At 47.5% G+C, this 21,828-nt stretch overlaps 1 protein-coding gene across 1 annotated transcript; it reads right to left on the reverse strand.

Moving 5' to 3' along the window:
• Positions 1-17,126: 17,126 nt before the first annotated feature.
• LOC4342926 (zinc finger CCCH domain-containing protein 49-like) lies at positions 17,127-21,579 on the reverse strand. The gene is made up of 4 exons (NM_001422103.1): positions 21,382-21,579; positions 20,564-20,833; positions 19,914-20,137; positions 17,127-18,195 (listed from the first exon to the last, which is right to left on the reverse strand). Exons 1-4 carry the CDS (start codon positions 21,484-21,486, stop codon positions 17,334-17,336), a joined length of 1,461 nt encoding a protein of 486 aa, NP_001409032.1. The 5' UTR covers positions 21,487-21,579; the 3' UTR covers positions 17,127-17,333.
• Between the last annotated feature and the right edge of the window lie 249 nt (positions 21,580-21,828).

Raw genomic sequence — 21,828 nt, forward strand, 5'->3', positions numbered from 1 at the left:
CTCCGATACCACTCTATATTAAGATATTAAAGCAAGTGGAATATACCTAACAGAAGCCTAATATACTTAAATGCAACGAGATCTTAATATAAAGGATAGATTTAACATGTCAATCGAGCATATAAGATAAAAGTAGTTAAATCAGGTAAGATTGGCTGAAACCCCGATACTACCCTAATTGGCAACTAAAAAGCAGGCTAGAGATTATGATTCTAATCACGACTTATAAGGTCAAACCTAATTGATGCAGCTATAAGTATGAAAAGAAGGACAATATCTAGACAATCAAGCCGTTAGATATCTAGACAATATCTAGACAATCAAGATTTACCATAAAGATGGAAGCACAAATCCCGAGAACGCAAGCCGCCATAACAAGTTTTACCTCTAGTTGAAGATCGAAACCGGTGCAGCTCAACCCGAAAGCAAGAACTCGTTGAAACAAAACGAAAGTAAAAGGGTGGCGATGTGCCGAGATTGTATTGAACGTGTGTTGTTTGATTATATAGGGCTCGGGGTTTATTTATACCCGAGATTACAAAATATGTCCATATCGGACACGACTCTTATCTCTAACAAACTCTAAGATACTATAAGTCTTTGCGGCAGACTTTTACCCAAACATATCTCTAAGGAAATTACATGAAATATCCTAATTAATAGATACAATTGCCTTCTCAGGACTCTATCCATACATGGCAACCCTCATGAAGCACATCAACCCAACACAACAACGTATGCCATATCATATTGTCGGATTCGGCTCAATCGGCGAACCTTGTCCAACTCAGACTCTGCCGATCTTGGCCGCAGCCGATTCAGATTTCAGCCGATCCCTACTCTGTTTCCGGAGCGATCTCCATCTAGAACTCCGCTTCGATTCTATCTTCATCTTTGATACTTAGATTACCAAATTTGGTCGCTAACACATGCCCCCCAAGTACGGAATATTTGGTAATGTTTCGGATTTGCTTTATCTGAGACTCCGAGAGAATATCGCACTTGCCGTTCTTCCGACCGTTACCGCCTCGCTTTAAATACTAACCGTTGTCCCCGATGTTGTCCCTCAAGTACATCTTTACTTTATCAATTTTCCTTGAATACTTATTTAGTAGCCGACTTGAATCTTAACTAATCTCTCCCTTTACTTTGCAGACAACAGAATCTTCTACTCCACGCAAAAGCAATAGTGGCAGAGATATTGAGTATGCTCCAGGCCTCTTGCCAAATGGTGGTGGATTAACTCCTCCAGTCATCGGCTATCATGCCCCCAAGACCTCATGTCTGCTTCAAGGGTAGATAAGAGAACCAGCCGATGTTGGCAGGAAAAAAGATCAAGGCACCAGCAATCAATCCATCTGCTCTGGCTCCCAAGAAGAAAGCCAAGAAGCAAAAGCCCAAGCCAGCAGATGATTTGCCAGCCTTAGATCCATCCATCGAGCAAGCTCTGGATGAAGAAGATATTGAAGAGGATGTTGATCAAGCTGCAGCTGAAGTAAGTGACACAGAGAAAACTCCATCGGCTTCACCCAAGCAAACTCCTCCAACTCCTTCTGCCCCAGCTCATTTTTTAAGGGTAAACATCTCTCCCTGACCTCCTTTCGCAACTATTTACTCATAGCCAATTTCTTATAAATCTTGTACTTGCAGAAAAAGAAGACTGGTGTGAGGAAGAAATTGGCAGCAACAACCCTTAAACCAGCTCCTCCAGTAAGATTGTCGTATAAGTTCTCTCACTTATTTGATCATAGCCGATCTTTCATAACACTTTGTCTTTTGCAGCCCCCTCATCCTCCTTCACCTCCTGTGCAGCTCGAATCAAGTGATCATACTCCATCAGCCGCAGGCAGTCATAATGTTGAGGAAGAAGAACAACCCACTGCTCCTACCATCCCAGTAAGTTTTGTCTTCAAAGAATCTCAAATTGGCTATATAATTTGTCTTGATGCTTAACTATCCTCAACTTTCTTTCTTGCAGGTCTTAGCCGATCTGTTCTCGTTTGATATCAAAGACTATCTTGATGAAGAGACAGAAGATGATACCACCAGCAAGGCTCTAGCTCCCTTGTCCGATGACGTGAAGAAAACACTTGAAGACATTTCCCATCGGCTAGAGCAGTCATCACTAGACAGCTTGGTGGTAGGCTGTGGGTCGAATAGGACTCGGCTCCATGAAGTTCAAGCTCTGATCCCTGATGAACTAGCCAACGCCCTTACTCCAGCCGTTTATCTTGAGCAACATCAATTTAAGCTGGGGAAGGCCAAGCAAAGATTAGCCAATCACCGAGAGCGCAGGGATATTGAAGCTACAATCCAGGTCAATCGGCAGCTTGTGCATGAAGAAAAGCCCAAGCTTGATCGGCTGTCTGAGGGTCTGATCAAGTCCAACATTGATCGGCTTTGTCAGGGTTACGGGTAAGGTATACCCTCTACCCTTCGATATACGTCACATATCAATATGGTATACTTGCGCGTATACGGATGTTTTCGGCATAAGTTAAGGAAATCCATTATGGAGTTCACAGATGTAAGGAGTCCTACTCGGATAGAACTGGGTCGTCATTCTATCGTGTCGGGTCCGATGTCTCCGAGTCCTACTGGGAGACTAGTTGACCTGCGGTATAAAAGGGACCCCCCCGGGAGGACCTAAGGCATCGAATCTTACTGCCAACACATCCACCACAGCCTACAAAGCCGGAGCTTACAGGAGCCAAGTCGCCGGGAGATCTAGTCGAATCAACTCGACTACGATCTTGTCGGTATCGTCAAGTTCCACTAGTCCCTTTGTAATCTGTGGTTTCCATCATATAATCCCATATCAACTGGATTAGGGCTATTACCTATCAAGGGGCCTGAACCAGTATAATCTTTGTTTTCTGCCTGCTTGATGTCGTATTACATAGATCCTCGTACCAGCGTACCCCAATACCCTCTATATCCGGTCTACGGGTATCCACCGTCGACAGTGGCGCGCCAGGTAGGGACACTTGGTGCTCAAGGTTCTACTGCTATGACATCCAGCTTTGTCGACAACTGTCACGTCCCAAAACGACCCTAAAATATATCCTTTAAATTATGCCTAGAATAATTAAAATCCGTGTGAAAGCCTCCAAAAATTAAAATGTGCAAAGTAAAAGTCAAATAAGGCTTAGAGGATTTTTGTATATTTCCTAAAAGCCTAAAATGTGTAAATAAATTTTAGTGGAATTTTCAGGGCACAAATAATAATTGTGAAAAAATAAACAAAGTTAAAAAGGTTTTATAAAAAGAAAAACCCTAAAAAGTCCCCTTCCCTCTAATGGGCCGGCTCGGCCCATCTCCCTCCCACTCTCCCTTCTCTCCCTGCAGCCCACTCGGCCTCTCCCCGCGCGCGCGCCGCTGACGGGCGGGCCCGCCCGCCACCCTCGCTGACGGGTGGGGCCCACCTGTCATCCCCGTCCTCCCGCCGCTCCCTCCGCCCCGCCCGCGCCAAGCTCCGCCGCCGCCGCCGAATCTGCCGCATCCCGCCGTCCCCGCGTGCAATAAAGTGGGGGGAAATATTCCCCGTGATCCCCTCCCCCTTTCCCCCAATTTTTCCCTCTCTCTCTCGCATTCAAACGGGTGGATTTGCTCCCGCAAATCTCGCCGGCGCCATTGATGGCGGCCGGACCTCCCGGCCGTTTTCCTTCCTCTCCCGGCCGCCCTCTCCCCCTTCCAACCCTATTTAAACCCTCCACGCGCCTCCCTCGCCCGTTTCCGCCCCTTGCCGCACCGTCTCCCTGCCGGAATCGAGCTCGCGCCGTCGCCCTCTCTCTCCTCCGTCGCCGACGACCTCTGGCCGGCCTTCTCCGCTCGCCGGGACTGTTTCCCGCCCCGGCGTCGCCTCCTTCGGCTTCGCCGCACCGCCGTCGACCCCGTCCACCCCCTCGCCGAGCTCGCCGACCGCCGGAACGCCGCCGACCCCGTCGACCCGAGCCGCGCCGCCGCCTTCCTCCGCTCCAGCCGCCTTTTTCGTCGTCGCCGTCGACCTAGGGTGAGCCGTGGACCGCCGCGTCTTTTCCCCCTTCCCTTCCCCTCTCTCGGCCGCCGCTCCGCCGTGCCTATGGCCGCCGCCGGCGACCATAGGGGCGCGGATGCCGCCTCCCGCCGGCTGCCGCGTTGTCGCGTCCCAAAACGACTCTAAAATACATCCTCGAAATTGTGCATAGAATAATTAAAATCCATGTGAAAGCCTTCAACAATTAAAATGTGCAAATTTAAAAGTCAAATAAGGCTTGGAGGATTTTTGTATATTTCCTAAAAGCCTAAAATGCGTAAATAAATTTTAGTGGAATTTTCAGAGCACAAATAATAATTGAGAAGAAATAAACAAAGTTGAAAAGGTTTTATAAAAAGAAAATCCCTAAAAGTCTTCTTTCCCCCCCCTCCTCTCTTGGGCCGGCTCGGCCCAACTCTCCCTCCCTCTCTCTCCTCTCCCCCGCGGCCCATCGGCCTCCTCCCCCACGCGCGCGCCGCTGACAGGCGGGCCCGCCCGCCACCCTCGCTGACGGGTGGGGCCCACCTGTCATCCCCTACCTCGCGCCGCGCCCGCCGCCCGCCCGTGCCCTAGCGCCGTCGCCGCCGCCGAATCCGCCGCATCCCGCCGTCCCCGCGCGCCATAAAGAGGGGGAAATCACTCCCCGCGATTCCCTCTCCCTTTCCCCCCGTTTTTCCCTCTCTCTCTCCCTCGGATTCGTTCGGATTTACTCCCGCAATCCTCGCCGGCGCAATCAATGGAGCCGAGATCGCCGCGCCGGTTTCCCTCTCATCCGGCCGCCCTCTCTCACTCCCGACGCTATATAATCGCTCCTCGTGCTTCGCTCCTCCGTTTCCGCCACTCGCCGCTCACTCTCCCCGTCGGATTCGAGCTCGCGCCGTTGTCCTCTCTCTCCGCCGTCGCCGCCGAGCTCCGGTTCGCCGCCGTCGTCGCTCCGGACCTCCTCCCGACTCGGCGTCACCTCCTTCGGCTTCGCCGCGTCCTCGTCGACCTCGTCCGCTCCTCCGTTTCGCCCGCCGACTGTCGGAGCGCCGCCGTCCTCGTCGATCCGAACCGCGCCGCCGCCTTCCTCCGCTCCGGTTGTCGTTTCCGCCGTCCTCGTCGTCCCGGGGTGAGCCGTGGACCGCCTCCTTCGCTTCCCCCTTCCCTCCCCTCTCTCGGCCGCCGCTCCGCCGCGCCGTTTGAACTCGGAATTGGACCGTTCAAGTCTCTAATTTTTTCTTAAGAAGTCAAGAACCCATTTTTGTGCTTTGTTTCTGCTTGTTATATGGAGTTTAGTAGAGTAAAAGCCCTTTTCTTTTCCGTTGGTCGTGTAGACGCTGCAGCTTCGGAAGATCCGCTCTTCGTGGAAGTTGAAGCCGACGTTTGGGAAAGCGAGCAAGGCAAGTCACATCATCCTTGAACATATTGAATCCCAGTTTATAAAATTATGTTGATTTAAATTATTGCATTATCGCTTTATTTAAATTCCCGCGTTATCACTGTTTTATTTAGCCATGCCTATTTACCTTTGTTATGACCATATTATTATTGTTATTGTTATTATTACCTTGTTCACCCTAGAATAAACAAAACCCCAACTAGTGGACACTCTACTCATGGTATCACTAGTATGATTTTAGGTAGATGCTTCGCTGTTTAATTAGGTAACATTAGGTGGTTTTTCAACTCTAGACTTTGGGATATTCATATCACCTGGACACTTTGGAATTGTTGGTCTATTGTGGAATTGGCTTCACACCTCCCCCTCTATTCAAAATCCCCAAAAATGGTTTTAGGCTGGGCTCGGGGTGCATGGTTTTGATGGTAGCACCTCGGCCATATAAGGACCGGTCTTCGGGCCTCTGTTGCAAAGCACTACCGTACTTCCACATGTCTAGTGGGTAAGGCTTAGTTTGTGGCTCAGTCTAGTCATAAACAAAAGTACACGGATTGGAGATGGATGAAGTCGGGGGTCGATGGACATTCTCCAGAGCAAATGAAGGCTACACGAGCTGCGGCCCGGTAGTCGAGATGTCATGGCACAGGGCCGGTGTCCTGCTGCTAGGGGCTCAGTTCTGCCTGCCTGTCCCGGGTGTTCCGGCCGTAGGTGGGATTGGGTCGGTACTCTTGTCTATGGCTAGGATGGGTTGGAAACTATGTCACGTCTTCCGTCTGTATACCGTGGTGGTATGTGGCACATGGTTGCACGTGAGGAAGATGTGTCTTGTGGGTAAAGATGTACACCTCTGATCAGAGTATAATCTATTCGAATAGCCGCGCCCTCGGTTATGGGCAAGCCGAGCAATGTACCCAAGTTAGTGTTTTAATTCTTAAAACCTGCTTAACAACTAAAATGTGGAATGGTTGGCCTGGGTTGGCTTAGGACGAGCTGGGACCCAGGGTCGGGTTGCCAGTTCGGTCTGAATCATCATAGGCCTTGGGTTAAGGCAGGTTCGTGTGGGTTCACGGCCTTGATTAATAATATTGTATAGTTCTAGGATCGCGTTTACAAAATAGCTTTGAGCTACTAAATGTCTTTAAATGTTGTTTACTGCAACCCTAACCCTTTATATTATAATTCCCTTGTACACCCTTGCATTTACTCTGCACTTGTGGGTGTGTCTTGTTGAGTACGGTGGTTGTACTCAGTCTTGCTCAATTTTTCCCAAGCCCAGAAGAGGAGCTCCTTGAAGATGAAGGCTTTGGTGTCTAGCTCGTGCCTGCCGTCAAGCGCCTGTGGTCGTCGCCCTAGTCTTCCGCTGTTTCTCGTTTGTCTTTGTGTGTGCTGGGCCTTCGCTGCCCATGTAATAAGTTAACTATTTACGCTTCCGCTTGTTAAACTCTGAATTGTATCAACTTTTGGTGTACCTTGCCTCCTGGGACAAGGATTAATGCACGCACGTAAGGAACGCCCGTTGGGTTATTTCCGGTCGTGACACGCGTGGGGCCCGGCCGTCAGCCGCCCGCGCCCTCGGGTGTGGCTGACACGTGGGGCCCACGGCGCCGGCCGGTGCGAGCCGGGTGCGCCCGGTTCACCGTGGACCGTGAGGCTGCCGCGTGGGCCCCACACCCGTGGACCCGGTCCGCGCGCCCTCTCCCCTCGGCTGACGCAATAAATCCTTTTTAAATTAAAATTTAAATGAAGAAATTCGCAAATATTCACTTAAAGAGCATATAAACTTCAAAGGGCCATAACTTGGCCATTTGAAGTCGGAATTGGACCGCTCAAGTCTCTAATTTTTCCTTAAGAAGTCAAGAACCCATTTTTGTGCTTTGTTCCTACTTGTTATATGGAGTTTATTAGAGTAAAAGCCGTTTTCCTTTCCGTTGGTCGTGTAGACGCTGCAGCTTCGAAAGATCCGCTCTACGTGGAGGTTGAAGCCGACGTTTGGGAAAGCGAGCAAGGCAAGTCACATCATCCTTGAAATATTGAATCCCATTTTATAAAATTATTTTGATTTAAATTATTGCATTATCATTTTATTTAAATTCCCGCGTTATCACTGTTTTATTTAGCCATGCCTATTTACCTTTTTTATGGCCTTATTATTATTGCTATTGTTATTATTACCTTGTTCACCCTAGGAAAATAAAACCCCAACTAGTGGGTACTCTATTTATGGTTCCACTAGTATGAACTTAGGTAGATGCTTCGCTGGTTAATTAGGCAACATTAGGTGGTTTTAGAACTCTAGACTTTGGGAATATTCATATCACCTGGACAGTATGGAATGGTTGGATTATTGTGGAATTGGATTCACACCTCCCCCTCTATTCAAAATCCTCAAAATGGTTTTAGGCTGGGCTCGGGGTGCATGGTTTTGATAGTAGCACCTCGGCCACATAAGGACCGGTCTTCGGGCCTCTGTTGCAAAGCACTACCGTACTTCCACATGTCTAGTGAGTAAGGCTTAGTTTGTGGCTCAGTCTGGTTATAAACAAAAGTACACGGATGAAGATGGACGAAGTCGGGGGTCGATGGACATCTCTAGGGCAAATGAAGGCTACACGAGCTGCGGCCCGGTAGTCGAGATGTCATGGCACAGGGCTGGTGTCCTGCTGCTAGGGGCTCAGTCCTGCCTACCTGTCCTGGAGGTTCCGGCCGTAGGTGGGGTTGGGTCGGTACTCTTGTCTATGGCTGGGATGGGTTGGAAACTATGTCATGTCTTCCGTCCGTATGCCGTGGTGGTATGTGGCACTTGGTTACACGTGAGGAAGACATGTCTTGTGGGTAAAGATGTACACCTCTGATCAGAGTATAACCTATTCGAATAGCCGCGCCATCGGTTGTGGGCAAGCCTAGCAATGTACCCAAGTTAGTGTTTTAAATTCTTAAAACCTGCTTAACAACTAAAATGTGAAATGGTTGGCCTGGGTTGGCTTGGGACGAGCTGGGACCTAGGGTCGGGTTACCAGTTCGGTCTGAATCATCGTAGGCCTTGGGTTAAGGCAGGTTCGTGTGGGTTCACGGCCTTGATTAATAATCTTGTATAGCTCTAGGATCGTGTTTACCAAATAGCTTGAGCAACTAAGTGTCTTTTAATGCTGTTTACTGCAAACCCTAACCCCCTATATTATAACTTCCTTGTACTCCCTTGCATTTATTCTGCACTTGTGGGTGTGTCTTGTTGAGTACGGTGGTTGTACTCAGTCTTGCTCAATTTTTCCCAAACCCAGAAGAGGAGTTCCTGGAAGATGAAGGCTTTGGTGTCTAGCTCGTGCCTGCCGTCAAGCGCCTGTGGTCATCGCCCTAGTCTTTCGTTGTTTTTCGTTTGTCTTCGTGTGTGCTGGGCCTTCGCCGCCCATGTAATAAATTATCTATTTATTCTTCCGCTTGTTAAACTCTGTATTGTATCAACTTTTGGTGTACCTTGCCTCCTGGGACAAGGAATAATACATGCACGTAAGGAACGCCCGTTGGGTTATTTCCGGTCGTGACAATATGCAAACACTATACCCGCACCAAAGCATCTCCCAGATAAGCTAGTGGTATATTTAGTATAACATGAACATAATGTAAAGTAGACATTCATATACTCGGAAAGTATTTCAATACCACAAATGTATAAAGAAGAGTATTCTAAATAGAGTACAAAGCTTACAAAAGAGGAAAGGAAAGCTACTAGAGCCATACCCAAACTCTTCCGAAGACTCCTGATTTCTACTCTATTCCTATTCCACTAGCTTGATACTACTAAACTAAAATTAAGAGAATATGGGAGAACTCTTGCTTGAGGTGTGTGAGTGAAGTGAGAAGGTGAAGTCCTTATATAGAGGTAGTTATGACGGTTGTGGAAGGGGAATTGTCCGAAGTGCCCTCCAATCGTCATTGGGATGCAATCCTGGACGTCCACGCCGAACCCTTCATCCGACGACGCCAGGATGGGTTCGGCCGAACCACCAGGTTTGGCCGAACCATGGGCTGGGCCATCCCGGCCCATCTTCGGCTGGCGGCCTCCTCTACAGCTCCTTTATGCAGACTTGTGAATTTTGGCCCAATTCATCATGACAATTCTGAGTTCTTGGCCCATTCATGCATAAGTCTGATTCTCGACATTATCCGATTAATTTATCATCCGATTCAATGTCAATTCTCCTCCACTTTATAGTTATCCTCCGCAAAAGGTTAGTGAACCAAATACTAGTGGAATATTATTATTCTAACATGAATATGCATTGCAAGCATAACTAATTCTCCTCCATTTTGGTAATATTGACGGTCGAAACCGATTGATGGCGTGGGCAGCGGCCAGCTGGGCGAGGCGGTAGAGGGGGAGGTCCGGCGGCGGTTGTCCTCGTTGGCAGTGGTGGTGGCCGTAGGCTAGACCTACTGGCGCCATCACAGAGCACGACGCGAAGCCCATCGGCCCGGCGGTGGACAGGAGCCCGCCGAGCAGCGCCTGGACTTGGTCTCAGTGAAGACCATACGGAAGCTGTCATCGGCGAGCGCGCGATGAGGGAGGAGATGGGGAGGCCGGTGGCGAGCGCGCATGGAGAGCGAGGAGGCGGGGTCGACAGAGGGGGCGGGGAGGCCGATGTTGACGGTCGTTACCGATCAGTATATTATTATTCTAACATGTATATGCATTACAAGCATAACTAGTTCTCCTCTATTTTGGTAATATTGACGGTCGAAACTGATCGCCGAACCCACCGTGCCGCCGTTGGATCCAGGTTTTGGCCGGACGGTTGAGATGAAGCCCCAATGACGGTTGGAGGGTATTACTGACCATTTCAACCGTCACAACCATCATTACCTGCCTATAAAAGGAGCTTCTCTTCTCACTTCACTCACACACCTCAAGCAAGAGCTCTCTCATATTCTCCCAAGTTAGTTTAGTGTTTTTAAGCTAGTGGAAGAGGAATAGAGTAGAAATTGGGAGTCCGGAAGCCTTCGGAAGAGTTTAGGTATGGCTCTAGTAGCTCTCTTTTCCTCTTTTGTAAGCTTTCTATGAATTTTAGAAGATTCACTGTGTTTTTAAACGGAGCACGGCTAAGGGACGCGAGAGAGAGAGGAAAGGGAGGGGTTCCTCACCGATGACGATCGACGACAGTGAGTGGCGGAATGAAGATGGCGACGAGCGGCCGAGCCTTGGGATCACCTAAGGAATCAAAAGAGAGGGATTAGAAAGAGTGAGAGACCATGGATGGCTAGGACGCCGGCCGAAGGCAGCGGCCATGGCTAAGCTCACTGGTGTGCGGTGCGAACGGGGCTCCTGCAGCGGAAATCGGCGGCGGAGGGGCGGACGGCGTGGCCCTCGGGCTTGCGAACCCGACGGCGGCGATGGCACGGCTCGGCGCGGCGGCTAGCGGCGGCTAGTGGCGACCAGAGCGGCGGCGGCAGCGGCGGAGAGGAGGGCGACAGCGCTAGGGTGGAGGAGGGCACGGGGGAGTTCGGTGAAATGGGGAAAAAGATAGAGGGAGGGGCGGTGATGCTTAAATAGGGAGAGAGGGGGCCGGACGTGGCCGGGAGCGGCACGATTTTGCCAGCCGACGTGGGGGAGGTGGAGGTGGAGAGAGAGGCGGGATTCAAAAATTGAATCCCGGCCATCTCGTGGGCGCGGGCGAGCGGGAGAGGGGGTTGAGGGGCGTGGGGAAGGCGGGCGCACGCTCGGGCGTGGCCGACGTGGCGCGGGGAAGGCGGGAGAGGCGGGAGCGGCGGTTGGGGAGGCTGGCCTCCACCCCCGGCCGGAGGTTGGGGGAGGACCCGACAGGTGGGCCCCACCTATCGGCGACCCCGGGTCAGAGGGGAGGCGCGGGCGGCTGCTGGGCCGTGGCCTTCGGCCGGCCCAGCGGGGAGGGGAGGGGAGAAAAAGAATGGACCGGCGGCCCATTAGGAAAAAAAAAGAGGGGAAAAAGAAAAAGAAAAGGGGAAAATGAATTTCTAGGTATTAAATAATTGCTCGGGCTCATTTTTAATTGGTTAAAATTATTTCTAGAGCTCTAAAAATTCCACTAAAAATCCTGTTAGCATATTTTGACATGTAGAACCCAAGAAAAATTCCACATACCATTTCCGATTATCATGTGAATTCATTCAATTAGGGTTTCTCTCTTGCTTTTACACAGGTAATTTCTTGAGAACATTTATTAATTACTCTAGGCTTGGGAGAAGAACTTCAGGGTGTGACAAACGGCTAGTAGGCCCCACAGGTCAGTTTTGACCGTTGTGGGTGCACTACTTAAGCCAACCGGCCGGGAGAGGGAAATCCACCCCATTTCAACACATTTTCATTCCCTCTCCAAAGTTTGCTCTCAAGTTCATTCAAGCTTTGATAGTTTTCCTCAAATTCAAACACTTAGTGACAGGGAGTATGCTCACACGCGAGAATACTCACGGGAGCTGCAGAGATTTGCTGTGTTAGATGAGCCTGGTTCTCGTTTGCTTACTTTGCAATTTTTGTGCACTTTGAAAGAAATAGAAGATGGAATTTCCTTTCGCTTTTTCCATAAGGAATACACACTTACATGGAAAGGATTAAGTACACTTCTTGGTTTTCACGATTCCTGTAAAATCGATCTCTCGAGAAAAATATGTTTTGGGAAGATATTTTTGGTGCTCCAATCTGCAAGAAACCTAGGACGAATGATATCCATAATCCTACACTTAGGCTCATGCATAAGTGGATTGCTATGACTTTGTTTTCTAGAGGTGATCTTAGACCCATTAGGGGGATGAATTAATTATCATGTTTGCCATGGTTAGAAAGATCAAAATTTCTCCTATGAAATGTATGATAAGACAATGGTTAGAGAGTATAAGATTCTCTGCTCTTGTTGAGTGCACTTCTTTGATTACTCGGATAGCAAAAGGGCTAGGGGTTGTTAGTGACCAAATAGCCTTTATCTCAGCTGCTCGTCCGTGTATTGATGAGAATTTTTTAGTGCAAGGGCATATTCTGAAACATGTAGTAGATGGATCTTTGATATACTTTTTCCCCGGTTGTACAAATGAAATCCCGTTGCCAAATGCGGGGTATCATTTGCACAACTATCATGAACTAACCATTCCCCTGCAGACCATAAAAGAATCTTGTGCAGGTAGAGCATACAGGGAAACGCGCAACATAGCAAGTAATGAACGGGAAAGTTCATCATCCTCAATACTCGTGCAAATGTATGAGGCAGGTTAGGAGCCAACTGGGGATGCACCCGGATGGACCCAAGCTCCACGCCATAGCATCAGAGTCTCAAGCTGGGCAAGTGCCAGTGAGGACCGATGGCATGTGCCTCATGACATACAATGGGGGGACAACCAACCCCCCAGATCAAGCGGTGTGCCTCCATCTCCAACTTAATGGCGCTCAAGTTCCTCTCGTTGGGACTTAGGTGAAATCACTAGGAGAATGGATACGCTTGATGTGCAGACCGTAGACATCCAGTACAACCTCACGGAACACATAGGACAGACGCAAGAATGGCAACAGACTGCTGATGCTCAGTTCACCAACATCAACAACATGATACAGCAACAGCACGATGACCTTCAAGCGTACTTCCGCTTTTAGGGTTCAATCCTTATCAAGGACCCTGAGCGAAAGCCAAGCTTGGGGGGAGACATCTCCCCCCCCCCCCCACACACACTGAGGTAACTTGTATCACATTGCATATTTCCCTTTACAATTGCATATTTGATTTACAATTTGCATCTTATAAACCTAAAAACAATATAAAAATTTGCAAAATAGAAAATACCAAAAAGATAGGCTAGGTAAGACAAACTAGTTCTCTTTGTTGAAATGATGAATAGTTGCTTTGTTTTATATATCTTATATATGGGTTCATAGGTAAGTGCTCTCTTAAATGTTAAATATAAATAGCCAACAATTATCTGGGAACCTGAGGTAAATGAGCTGCACTTGCTGATCTGAGTCTAAGTTGTTGAAAGATATGAGATAGTAAATAAGAGTTGCTATGGTCCTGATCCTAGTTTGACTTGAATTCCAGATGTTTTGTTTTTTAAAATGATAAATTTGAAAGTTCCTCATTTGATGTAAATTCCTACCAGAGCAAAAAATGTGCCATCTTGATTAAACCATTTTGGTTACTTGCCATTCCATTAAATTTTGTCAAATTCTTGTGACTTGTGTAGATACTTCTCATGCTCTATGATCAAGATCATACACCCACATATATGCACATGCTAAACTCCTGCACTGGGAACTAAGCAATTATCCATTCCATTTCCATACTACCATCAAAATAAATTCTCCATGCTTTCATGTACTTTCTTCTCCTAAAAAGAAAGTCCTTTTGAAAAAAAAAGGAGGGAAAGGCATGGTTATGAAATTAAAAAAATAAAGTTATGCTCTATCAAGCATGAGCATGATAAAAAAGAAATGTAGTCATGCCCTCTCCTAATCAATAAAAGAAAGATTTTTGGGAGAAGGAAGTAAGTACAAAGGAGAAGCATTTTCTTTATTTCCTTCATATGCCATTTCCACCATATATCACACACACACTTTGCACAATCTTGATCTTAAGTATGTTTAGTTATCTGCTTTAGTCTGAGTTTTTAACTTAGTAATAAATGTGAATGCAAGTATGCCATGTTTGATCCCTACCAAGCTTCACATATCAAACCTTAGGGTAGGAATAAAAAAGGGCAAAAATGGTGAGGAATTCATATTGATACACTTAGAGAGACTGAGTGAATCATATGAGGAACTTGGCTTTCTTTTGCAAAATCATTTGAAAACTTCCGGAATAAAAGTTGAATAAAGGTTGGGTCATTGGTGCTCTGATTGTTGTTCTGTCTTTCAACCGCCCAATGCAAGGAGAAGCAGTGTCTCGTGGGAATCAGGGGTAAGGATGAGCCACCGTGCCAAAGATTATTTAATCTGAGAGAGCGTACATATACCTTGCACCTGTACCTTTAAGATATACAGCATAGTAGCAACTCCTGATGAACAACCAAGATTTTGTTTCCTTTCGTCCTTCACTCGGGACGAGCAAAGCTTCAAGCTTGGGGGGGTTTTGTTGACGGTCGTTAGCAATCAGTTTCGACCGTCAATATTACCAAAATAGAGGAGAACTAGTTATGCTTGCAATGCATATACATGTTAGAATAATAATATTCCACTAGTATTAGGTTCACTAATATTGAAGTGAAGACCATGGGGAAGCTGCTGTCGGCGAGCGTGCGATGAGGGAGGAGATGGGGAGGCCGGCGGCGAGCGCGCACGGAGAGGAAGGAGGCAGGGTCAGCAGAAGGGGCAGGGAGGCCGATGTTGACGGTCGTTAACGATCAGTATATTATTATTCTAACATGTATATGCATTGCAAGCATAACTAGTTCTCCTCTATTTTGGTAATATTGACTCTCGAAACTGATCGCCGAACCCACCGTGCCGCCGTTGGATCTAGGTTTTGGCTGGACGGTTGAGATGAAGCCCCAATGACGGTTGGAGGGTATTACCGACCATTCCAACCGTCACAACCGTCATTACCTGCCTATAAAAGGAGCTTCCCTTCTCACTTCACTCACACACCTCAAGCAAGAGCTCTCTCATATTCTCTCAAGTTAGTTTAGTGTTCTTAAGCTAGTGGAATAGGAATAGAGTAGAAATCGAGAGTCTGGAAGCCTTCGGAAGAGTTCAGGTATGGCTCTAGTAGCTTTCTTTTCCTCTTTTGTAAGCTTGGTACTTTATTTAGAATACTCCTCTTTATACATTTATGGTATTGAAATACTTTCCAAGTATATGAATGCCTACTTTACATTATGTTCATGTTATACTGAATATGCTGCTAGCTTATCTGGGAGATGCTTTGGTGCGGGTACAATATTTGCTTATGCAATTACTCTATGTCATAACGATGATATTAGAGTAGTATCTAGTAGTTTAGACGTGGTGTCTAGATTACAGGATATCATTATTTGGGGTTATATGCTGGGGATGAGAAGTGGGCCGCTGATGGTGACAGCTTAGTACGGGTATTCCTCCGCGCGTGTATATAGTCCTAAGTTAATTTCCTGGGGAGGGTACTCCTCCGTATTTAGTCCCGGTTGTATGGTCATGACGGGCTGTCGTAAGGAACTCGGCAGGGGTGGCTTCTCAAAGTACCAGGAGGGCATCGGATAGAGGGTATTAGCTAGTATATCAGATGACTGGAATGTATGTATACTATGTATACTAGAAGTATATGAATATATTATCTTTCTCTTTTCTTTCCACGTAGCTTAGATATTTTATTATGAGAATGAGTAACTTATAGCTTGTGTGTCATTCTACCCTTGGATTATCTTAAACCCTCCTTAGACTTTGATTATCACAAGTAACATATAAATTATTAGTCAAGTTCTCTCTACTATGATCTTTCCACGGGATAAAATAAATACGATACCCTTGAAATACTCTCAGGTGAAATGCTACAATGGTATATCCGTGCGCTTGCGGATGAACTCTGTAACCATAATATACTAGAAGTATTTCTGCGCCATTGCGGGGAATTATATTTCTAGTAATGACATTAAGAAATACCAACAGCCGACGAGCTCACCTACTCCGCTCGGCGTGCGCGAAGAGGGAGGCTGAGGGGATGCTAGCGGCGAGCACGCACGGAGATGGATCAAGGAGGTGAGGCTTGGGGAGGAGGGCGGGGAGACCGACGAGCTCGCTTGCTCCGCCCATCGCGCGTGAAAAGGTAGGAGGCGGGCGCATGGAGAGGGAGGAGGTTGGGCCGACGAGGGTGGGGCGGGGAGGCCGGCGAGCTTGCCCGCTTCACCCCGCGCGCGCGATGAGGAAGGATACGGGAATGCTGGCGGTGAGCACGCACAAAGGGGGAGGAGGCTGGGCCGACGAGGAGGCGGGGAGGCCAGCGAGCTTGCCTGCTTCGCCCAGCGACAAGATCGAAGTGAAGCGGCAACAAGGTGGTCGAGCTCGCCGCCCTCCGCCACGAGAACCTCGCATCGCTCCGTGCCTACTTCTACTTCGTCGGCGCCGGAGCTCTCTCCTCCCTCCTCCACGACAGCAACGGTGCCATGCGCCGCGCATGCCTCGGCTTCACGTCGCGGGTGCGCATCACGCAGGCGGACCCGAATGGTGTGGCGTTCATCCACGGCGACGGCGTGGTGCTCCTCAAGATGCTCACGGGGAAGCTGCCGGCAAACACGGTGCCGGGGTTCGACGGCGTCGACCTGTCGCAGTGGGTGCGCCGTGGTGCAGGAGTGGATGGGCGAGGTGTTAGACGCCAGCATCGCCGACTAGGCATGCGCAGATGAGGAACCGACGAAGAGAAGAGGGGGATAGAGATGACGTGGCAACATGACATATGGGGCCCACGTGGGTCCCACGCTGACTCAGCCGTCATGTAGGACAAAGCCAGGGTCAAAACCACTGAATGACCTATTGTGACCAGTTTTGAATAGTTAAGGGACGTCGGATATCTGGTTTTGCGGTTGGGGGATGATCTTGTAACTCAATGACAAATTGAGGGACCTTCTATGTACTTTTTCCTAATTCTTTTTGGAATAAGTTCACTATGAGTCCCTTCAGTAGTGCCTGAATCTGATTCTAATCCCTGAAACCGGTTTGTACTGTTCTTCGAACAAGGCAGTTCACTATCAAGTTAGCCAGTAATTAGCTGTTAGTTGGTTATTCAATATTGCATCTCGACGATAACAGCACGATAATGAGTAAGTTCCAATTCCCAGTTAACGGAACAAAATTTAATGGCTGGACAAGATCCAGCATGTTCCTCAGTTTTTGATTCAGATAAGCAATACTGGGTAGTTTTACTGCTAATCACAAATTAGAACATACAAAAACCGGTTACCAACAAGGGTTACAATCTCCCACAGAACAGATTCCAGGAATACAACATTACCAATAAAAGATTAAGTCATTCCGTTCTGGGTTGTCTGTTGCTGAGGGCCTTGACCCAGCTGCTGCGTTGCCGGTGCTGGTTGTTGCAATGAGCTAGCTTGCGACTGTGCTGGTGGTGCCAGCATAGGTTGATAAGCTGGGTACTGTGGTGGCTGCTGGTATGGCATGCGAGGTGGGGGCATGTAACCGCCATAAGGTGGATAGTAGGGGGGATACTGACCACCATGGTAATATGGTGGTGGCGGCTCAGGATAACTCTGTCCTGAGCTGCTTGATGCCTGACCTTGCCCAGCCTGCTGTGGACCTGGTTTGCCATCGCCCTCCTGTGACTCGACCAAGGCACCCATCCTCTGGGGATCCATCGAAGGGTACAGTGTCCGCTCTGCCGCTGGCGGTGCTGGAATGTTGAAGTAGTATGATGCCGAAGCAGGTTGCTGCTGGCCTTCCATCCCAGGAGGTTGAGGCTGGTCACCACTCTGCTGCTGAGATATTACAGCCCTAGGGAGCATTCCTCCATGTGCAACATGCCCTTGCCTCCCAGCTTCATCTTCCTCCGGTTTTGGTGCTTGAGGCTTGCCCCACATGAGCTTCAGACGCACACCCTTGATGACTAACTTGTTAGCGAGCTCCTCTGCAGCTTTCTCAGCACCTTCTCTTGTAGTGTAAGTCACAAATGCACAAGCACGCTGCAGAACCATTCTTATGGTCTCAATCTCACCATGGGCATAAAATTGATCCCTCAAATCCTGCTCAGTGACTCGACTATCAAGGCCACCAATGTAAAGTGTCCTTATACTCTCATCATCTGGGGGTGTCAGGGATGGCATCTCACCAGCCTTACTCAAAAGCTTCAAAGCAACTGGATCGTTAACTCTGCAAAGTGTAAGAAAATAATATGTCAGAGAACGCAGAAGAAATAATATATAGAGAGGACTAAGTGCAATATGAACCAATGAGTACAGAGGTTTAACCCCGCTTGTAACAGGGAGTAAGTCAGTTCATCTCATGAACATGATTTTATAGATCTGTGCTTGGTGTGCATCTAACAAGATACCCATGTGTTGTAACAGATCGTTTAACATAAAACATAATTATGAGCTCTCTTGATCATAAGAAGAACATCTGGCCTCTACTTGGCTGGGCAGTGTTCTTCATCTGAAAAGTGAAAAGGCAAAGATTTGAATGAAGCTTCTCATCTTGCACAAATTTCAGCTAGCAGGAACCACATTGACCTGATCGAGGAAGGTCATTAATGCCTATAATTTTCATTCATAGTTTTGCTCGGTGTCAGGAAATATTTTGGATCCTTCATGGACCCCATAAATCTAAGTTCATGAATATAGGACTTACGACCCAATCCGAATAAAAACATGTCACCAAAAGAATCCAAAATGGAGTATATGATACAAGATATAATACAGATAATCTCATATGGTATCTGCGTAAGAAAACCATTGCCTCGTACTGTAGATATATTTTGTGTTTGTGATTCTGTTTTATTTGATCGAGGCGATGAAAAGCAAAGCAATAAGAAAATTGACCACAGAAGTTCTTCCTCGCAAAAGCTGCACCAGCACTGCCTGCTTTTCTTCCTCCCTTCTCCATATTCTCCCTTCTAAATCCTTTCTCTTTCTTTGTCTCAACTCTGGACAACGTCTCCTGCACCTGCTGCTAGTGACGACATTCGAACTTGAGAGGATACAAGTCAGCTCACGTGAAGGCATTGACAGGTTCTTTCCCATTCCTCTTCCAATCCAAGTAGCACACCTGAGCTCTGCTAACTCACTCGTGGAGAGAGCAGCACACGGTGGATGCCTTCACCTCCAGCCTCCTCTCCCGTAGAGGGCCTCCACCTCCCATCACAGCATCAGCTCCCTCGCCTCCCCATCATGCCATCACTCCATCCATGGGACAGCGCCTTGGCTTGTCCGCTGAAAACAACTGCATGTGGTGGCCTGTATCAGTGACTCCAAGCGATGCCCTTGATTCTTCTGCCAACCAAGGCAGCCGCCGCTTCCTCGATCAGCCCAACTGGAACACTTGACCCTCACAAGGCTCCCACTGTAAGCAAGTCAAATGGCTAGGAAAGGGGAAAGGGGAACTGCAGAGTGCTCATGTGGGAGCCACCAATCTCATGCACCACATGTCAGTTGGTGGTGGTGGAGGCAGAACTACCGCCACCACTAGGAATGTTTGAAGGAGTATAGATATAGATAAGCCCAATTTTCATCCATGTTTGGATAGAGAAATTAATTGAAATATAGAAATATCTCTTTTACTTTATCAATCCATAGACATTTTTGATACAATTCATATCCAGAGGTACAAGTAACTGCATATGCTGGTTTGCATCCTGAGACACTACACAGGGATTTAATTCTGATGATACAATCTTAATATAAAAAATAGAAATAACAGGTCTAAAAGGTACAAAAAGAGATCAATATGCATCTTTGGAGTACAATGATGAAATAATCGTTAATTGAATAATCGTTGCCTCTGAATGAGATATAGAAATACAGCAATATCTATAGAGAACTACAAGAAACATGCAATTCGAAAAATTGTATGCACAATCACTACAAACATACCCGTAGTAACGATCTTTGATGTTCTGCTGAGATAACTCTCCAGTTTCAGGCATCTCATGTCGATAAGGGCATTCAGCACCTCTTGTACATTCACCACGCACATAGAAACTACAGACATGGGCTCGATTCCTCTTGTAATATGGCGCTGTTCTCTGGAGTTTCAGAATGGTGTCGTTGGCACGTGCCTTACCATTGGAAGAGTCATAATCAATTCCAGCTCTGGCCTACATTTTTGATAAACAATGCATACCATTAGCAAAGCAATGGAGAAAAATAAGTTGCTCATGAATGATGTAATCAGAAAACACGTGTAGGTAATCTGTCAGATCAGAGTACTTCAAAAAGTGAACAATTTTGTTATTGAGATCCATAAGCTTAAGGTGCATTCATTTTGCATTTCTCAGTGGATCATGGTAGACCATTGATTTCTGGTGTAAAGAAAGCCCATTCATTTCTTTAATGTGTTATCCTACTCCTACAGTAGAAGACAGTAAGAAACGAAGAACACTGGGGACACACCTGGTTGCAGGAGGAAAAAAAGTGAAAAAAGAACAGGGATATGGATGTAAACAATATTTAGTTGAGTATTGTAATTTCTGAATGTTGGTTTAGAATAATATAAATGATAAGTGATGAAAAAGGAGACATACCCTGCGATCATGCTCTTCTGCAAAGTACTCGCGGTTCACGTCACTCCTTGGGATTGCATCGTTTGAATTAGTAGAAAGTGCTGTATCCCTGACCTGGACCGGCAGACCATATTCAAGATCTAGAAGGCAGACCTGGCAGACATTTTTCAGTTTGCAACAAGTCTGGCAGATCTCTGTCTTCTTGTACCTTGCATCCCGGCCAGGTCGCCAACGGAAGACAGTAAAAGGACGTGCACATATTTTGCACTCTTTATCGTATTCTGCTCTTAACTGCCAAGAAAACAAGAAAGCCAGTAAATCTTGTGCCTACGTCAAGAAATGAAGGAAAGTAAAGATGAAAACAAGGATAATTTGATTAAGGCAGCCAATGTCTGACATCTAGGACACATTCTTGGACCCTAATTCAATGTCTTAGCTTGATAATTTCTCATTCTGTTAGCTACGCCAAATTACTTGAAACAACTTTTATAATCATGCTGACTTCATTGCAACACAAGCACACCAATTTCTCTAATTATACTAACTGACATGAAAATGAAGAAGTTAAATTCACCTCAGAGCTCTGATAGAACTATCAACAATCATTTTAGTTGGTCTCAACTAAAATTGCTACACACTGACTGTAACGCTCAGTCCGCCGAATCAAACACCTAGGTTTGCAGCCGATCTACCCGCAAGTCCCCAACACACACAACAGAAACCGCACCAAACCAGCCCAGATTACAAATCCCTCGGCCGCAACGCCAACCCACCCACGGCCACGCGGAGGAATCAAATCAACCAGAGAGGGTTAGGGTTTGGGGGCGAGGTTACGATACCATGCGAACGTAGGGGTTGTCGCCGAGGCAGGACTCGCAGATGATGGGGAAGTCGGAACGCTCCCACCCGTCCGCCTGCGCGTCCCGCAGCAGCCGGTGGGCCATCTCCGCCTCCGCCGCGCCGCCGAAGCCGCCGCTGCCGTCGAGAGGGAAAGAGAGAGAGAGAGAGAGAGAGAGGAGACAGCACGGAGCGTGACCAGGCTCGAATATAGAATTTTTTTTATTTATAATTTTTTTTATTAAAAGTTTTACAAAAATAATTTTCCATTTTGAAAATTGACGGAAATAGTCGCCTACCGCCCTCTGGGAGGGCGATTTTTAAAAATCGCCCTCCCAGAGGGCGGCGAAAATGACGTGGCAGACGGCCGTTCGCTCTCGGGCGACGGCCGTCAACGAAATTTGCAGGCGGCCCCCTTGCCGCCCTCCGCGAGGGCGATTTTGTACTGT

The sequence above is a fragment of the Oryza sativa genome, chromosome 7 (genome assembly GCF_034140825.1).
Source record: "Oryza sativa Japonica Group chromosome 7, ASM3414082v1".
NCBI lineage: Eukaryota > Viridiplantae > Streptophyta > Magnoliopsida > Poales > Poaceae > Oryza > Oryza sativa.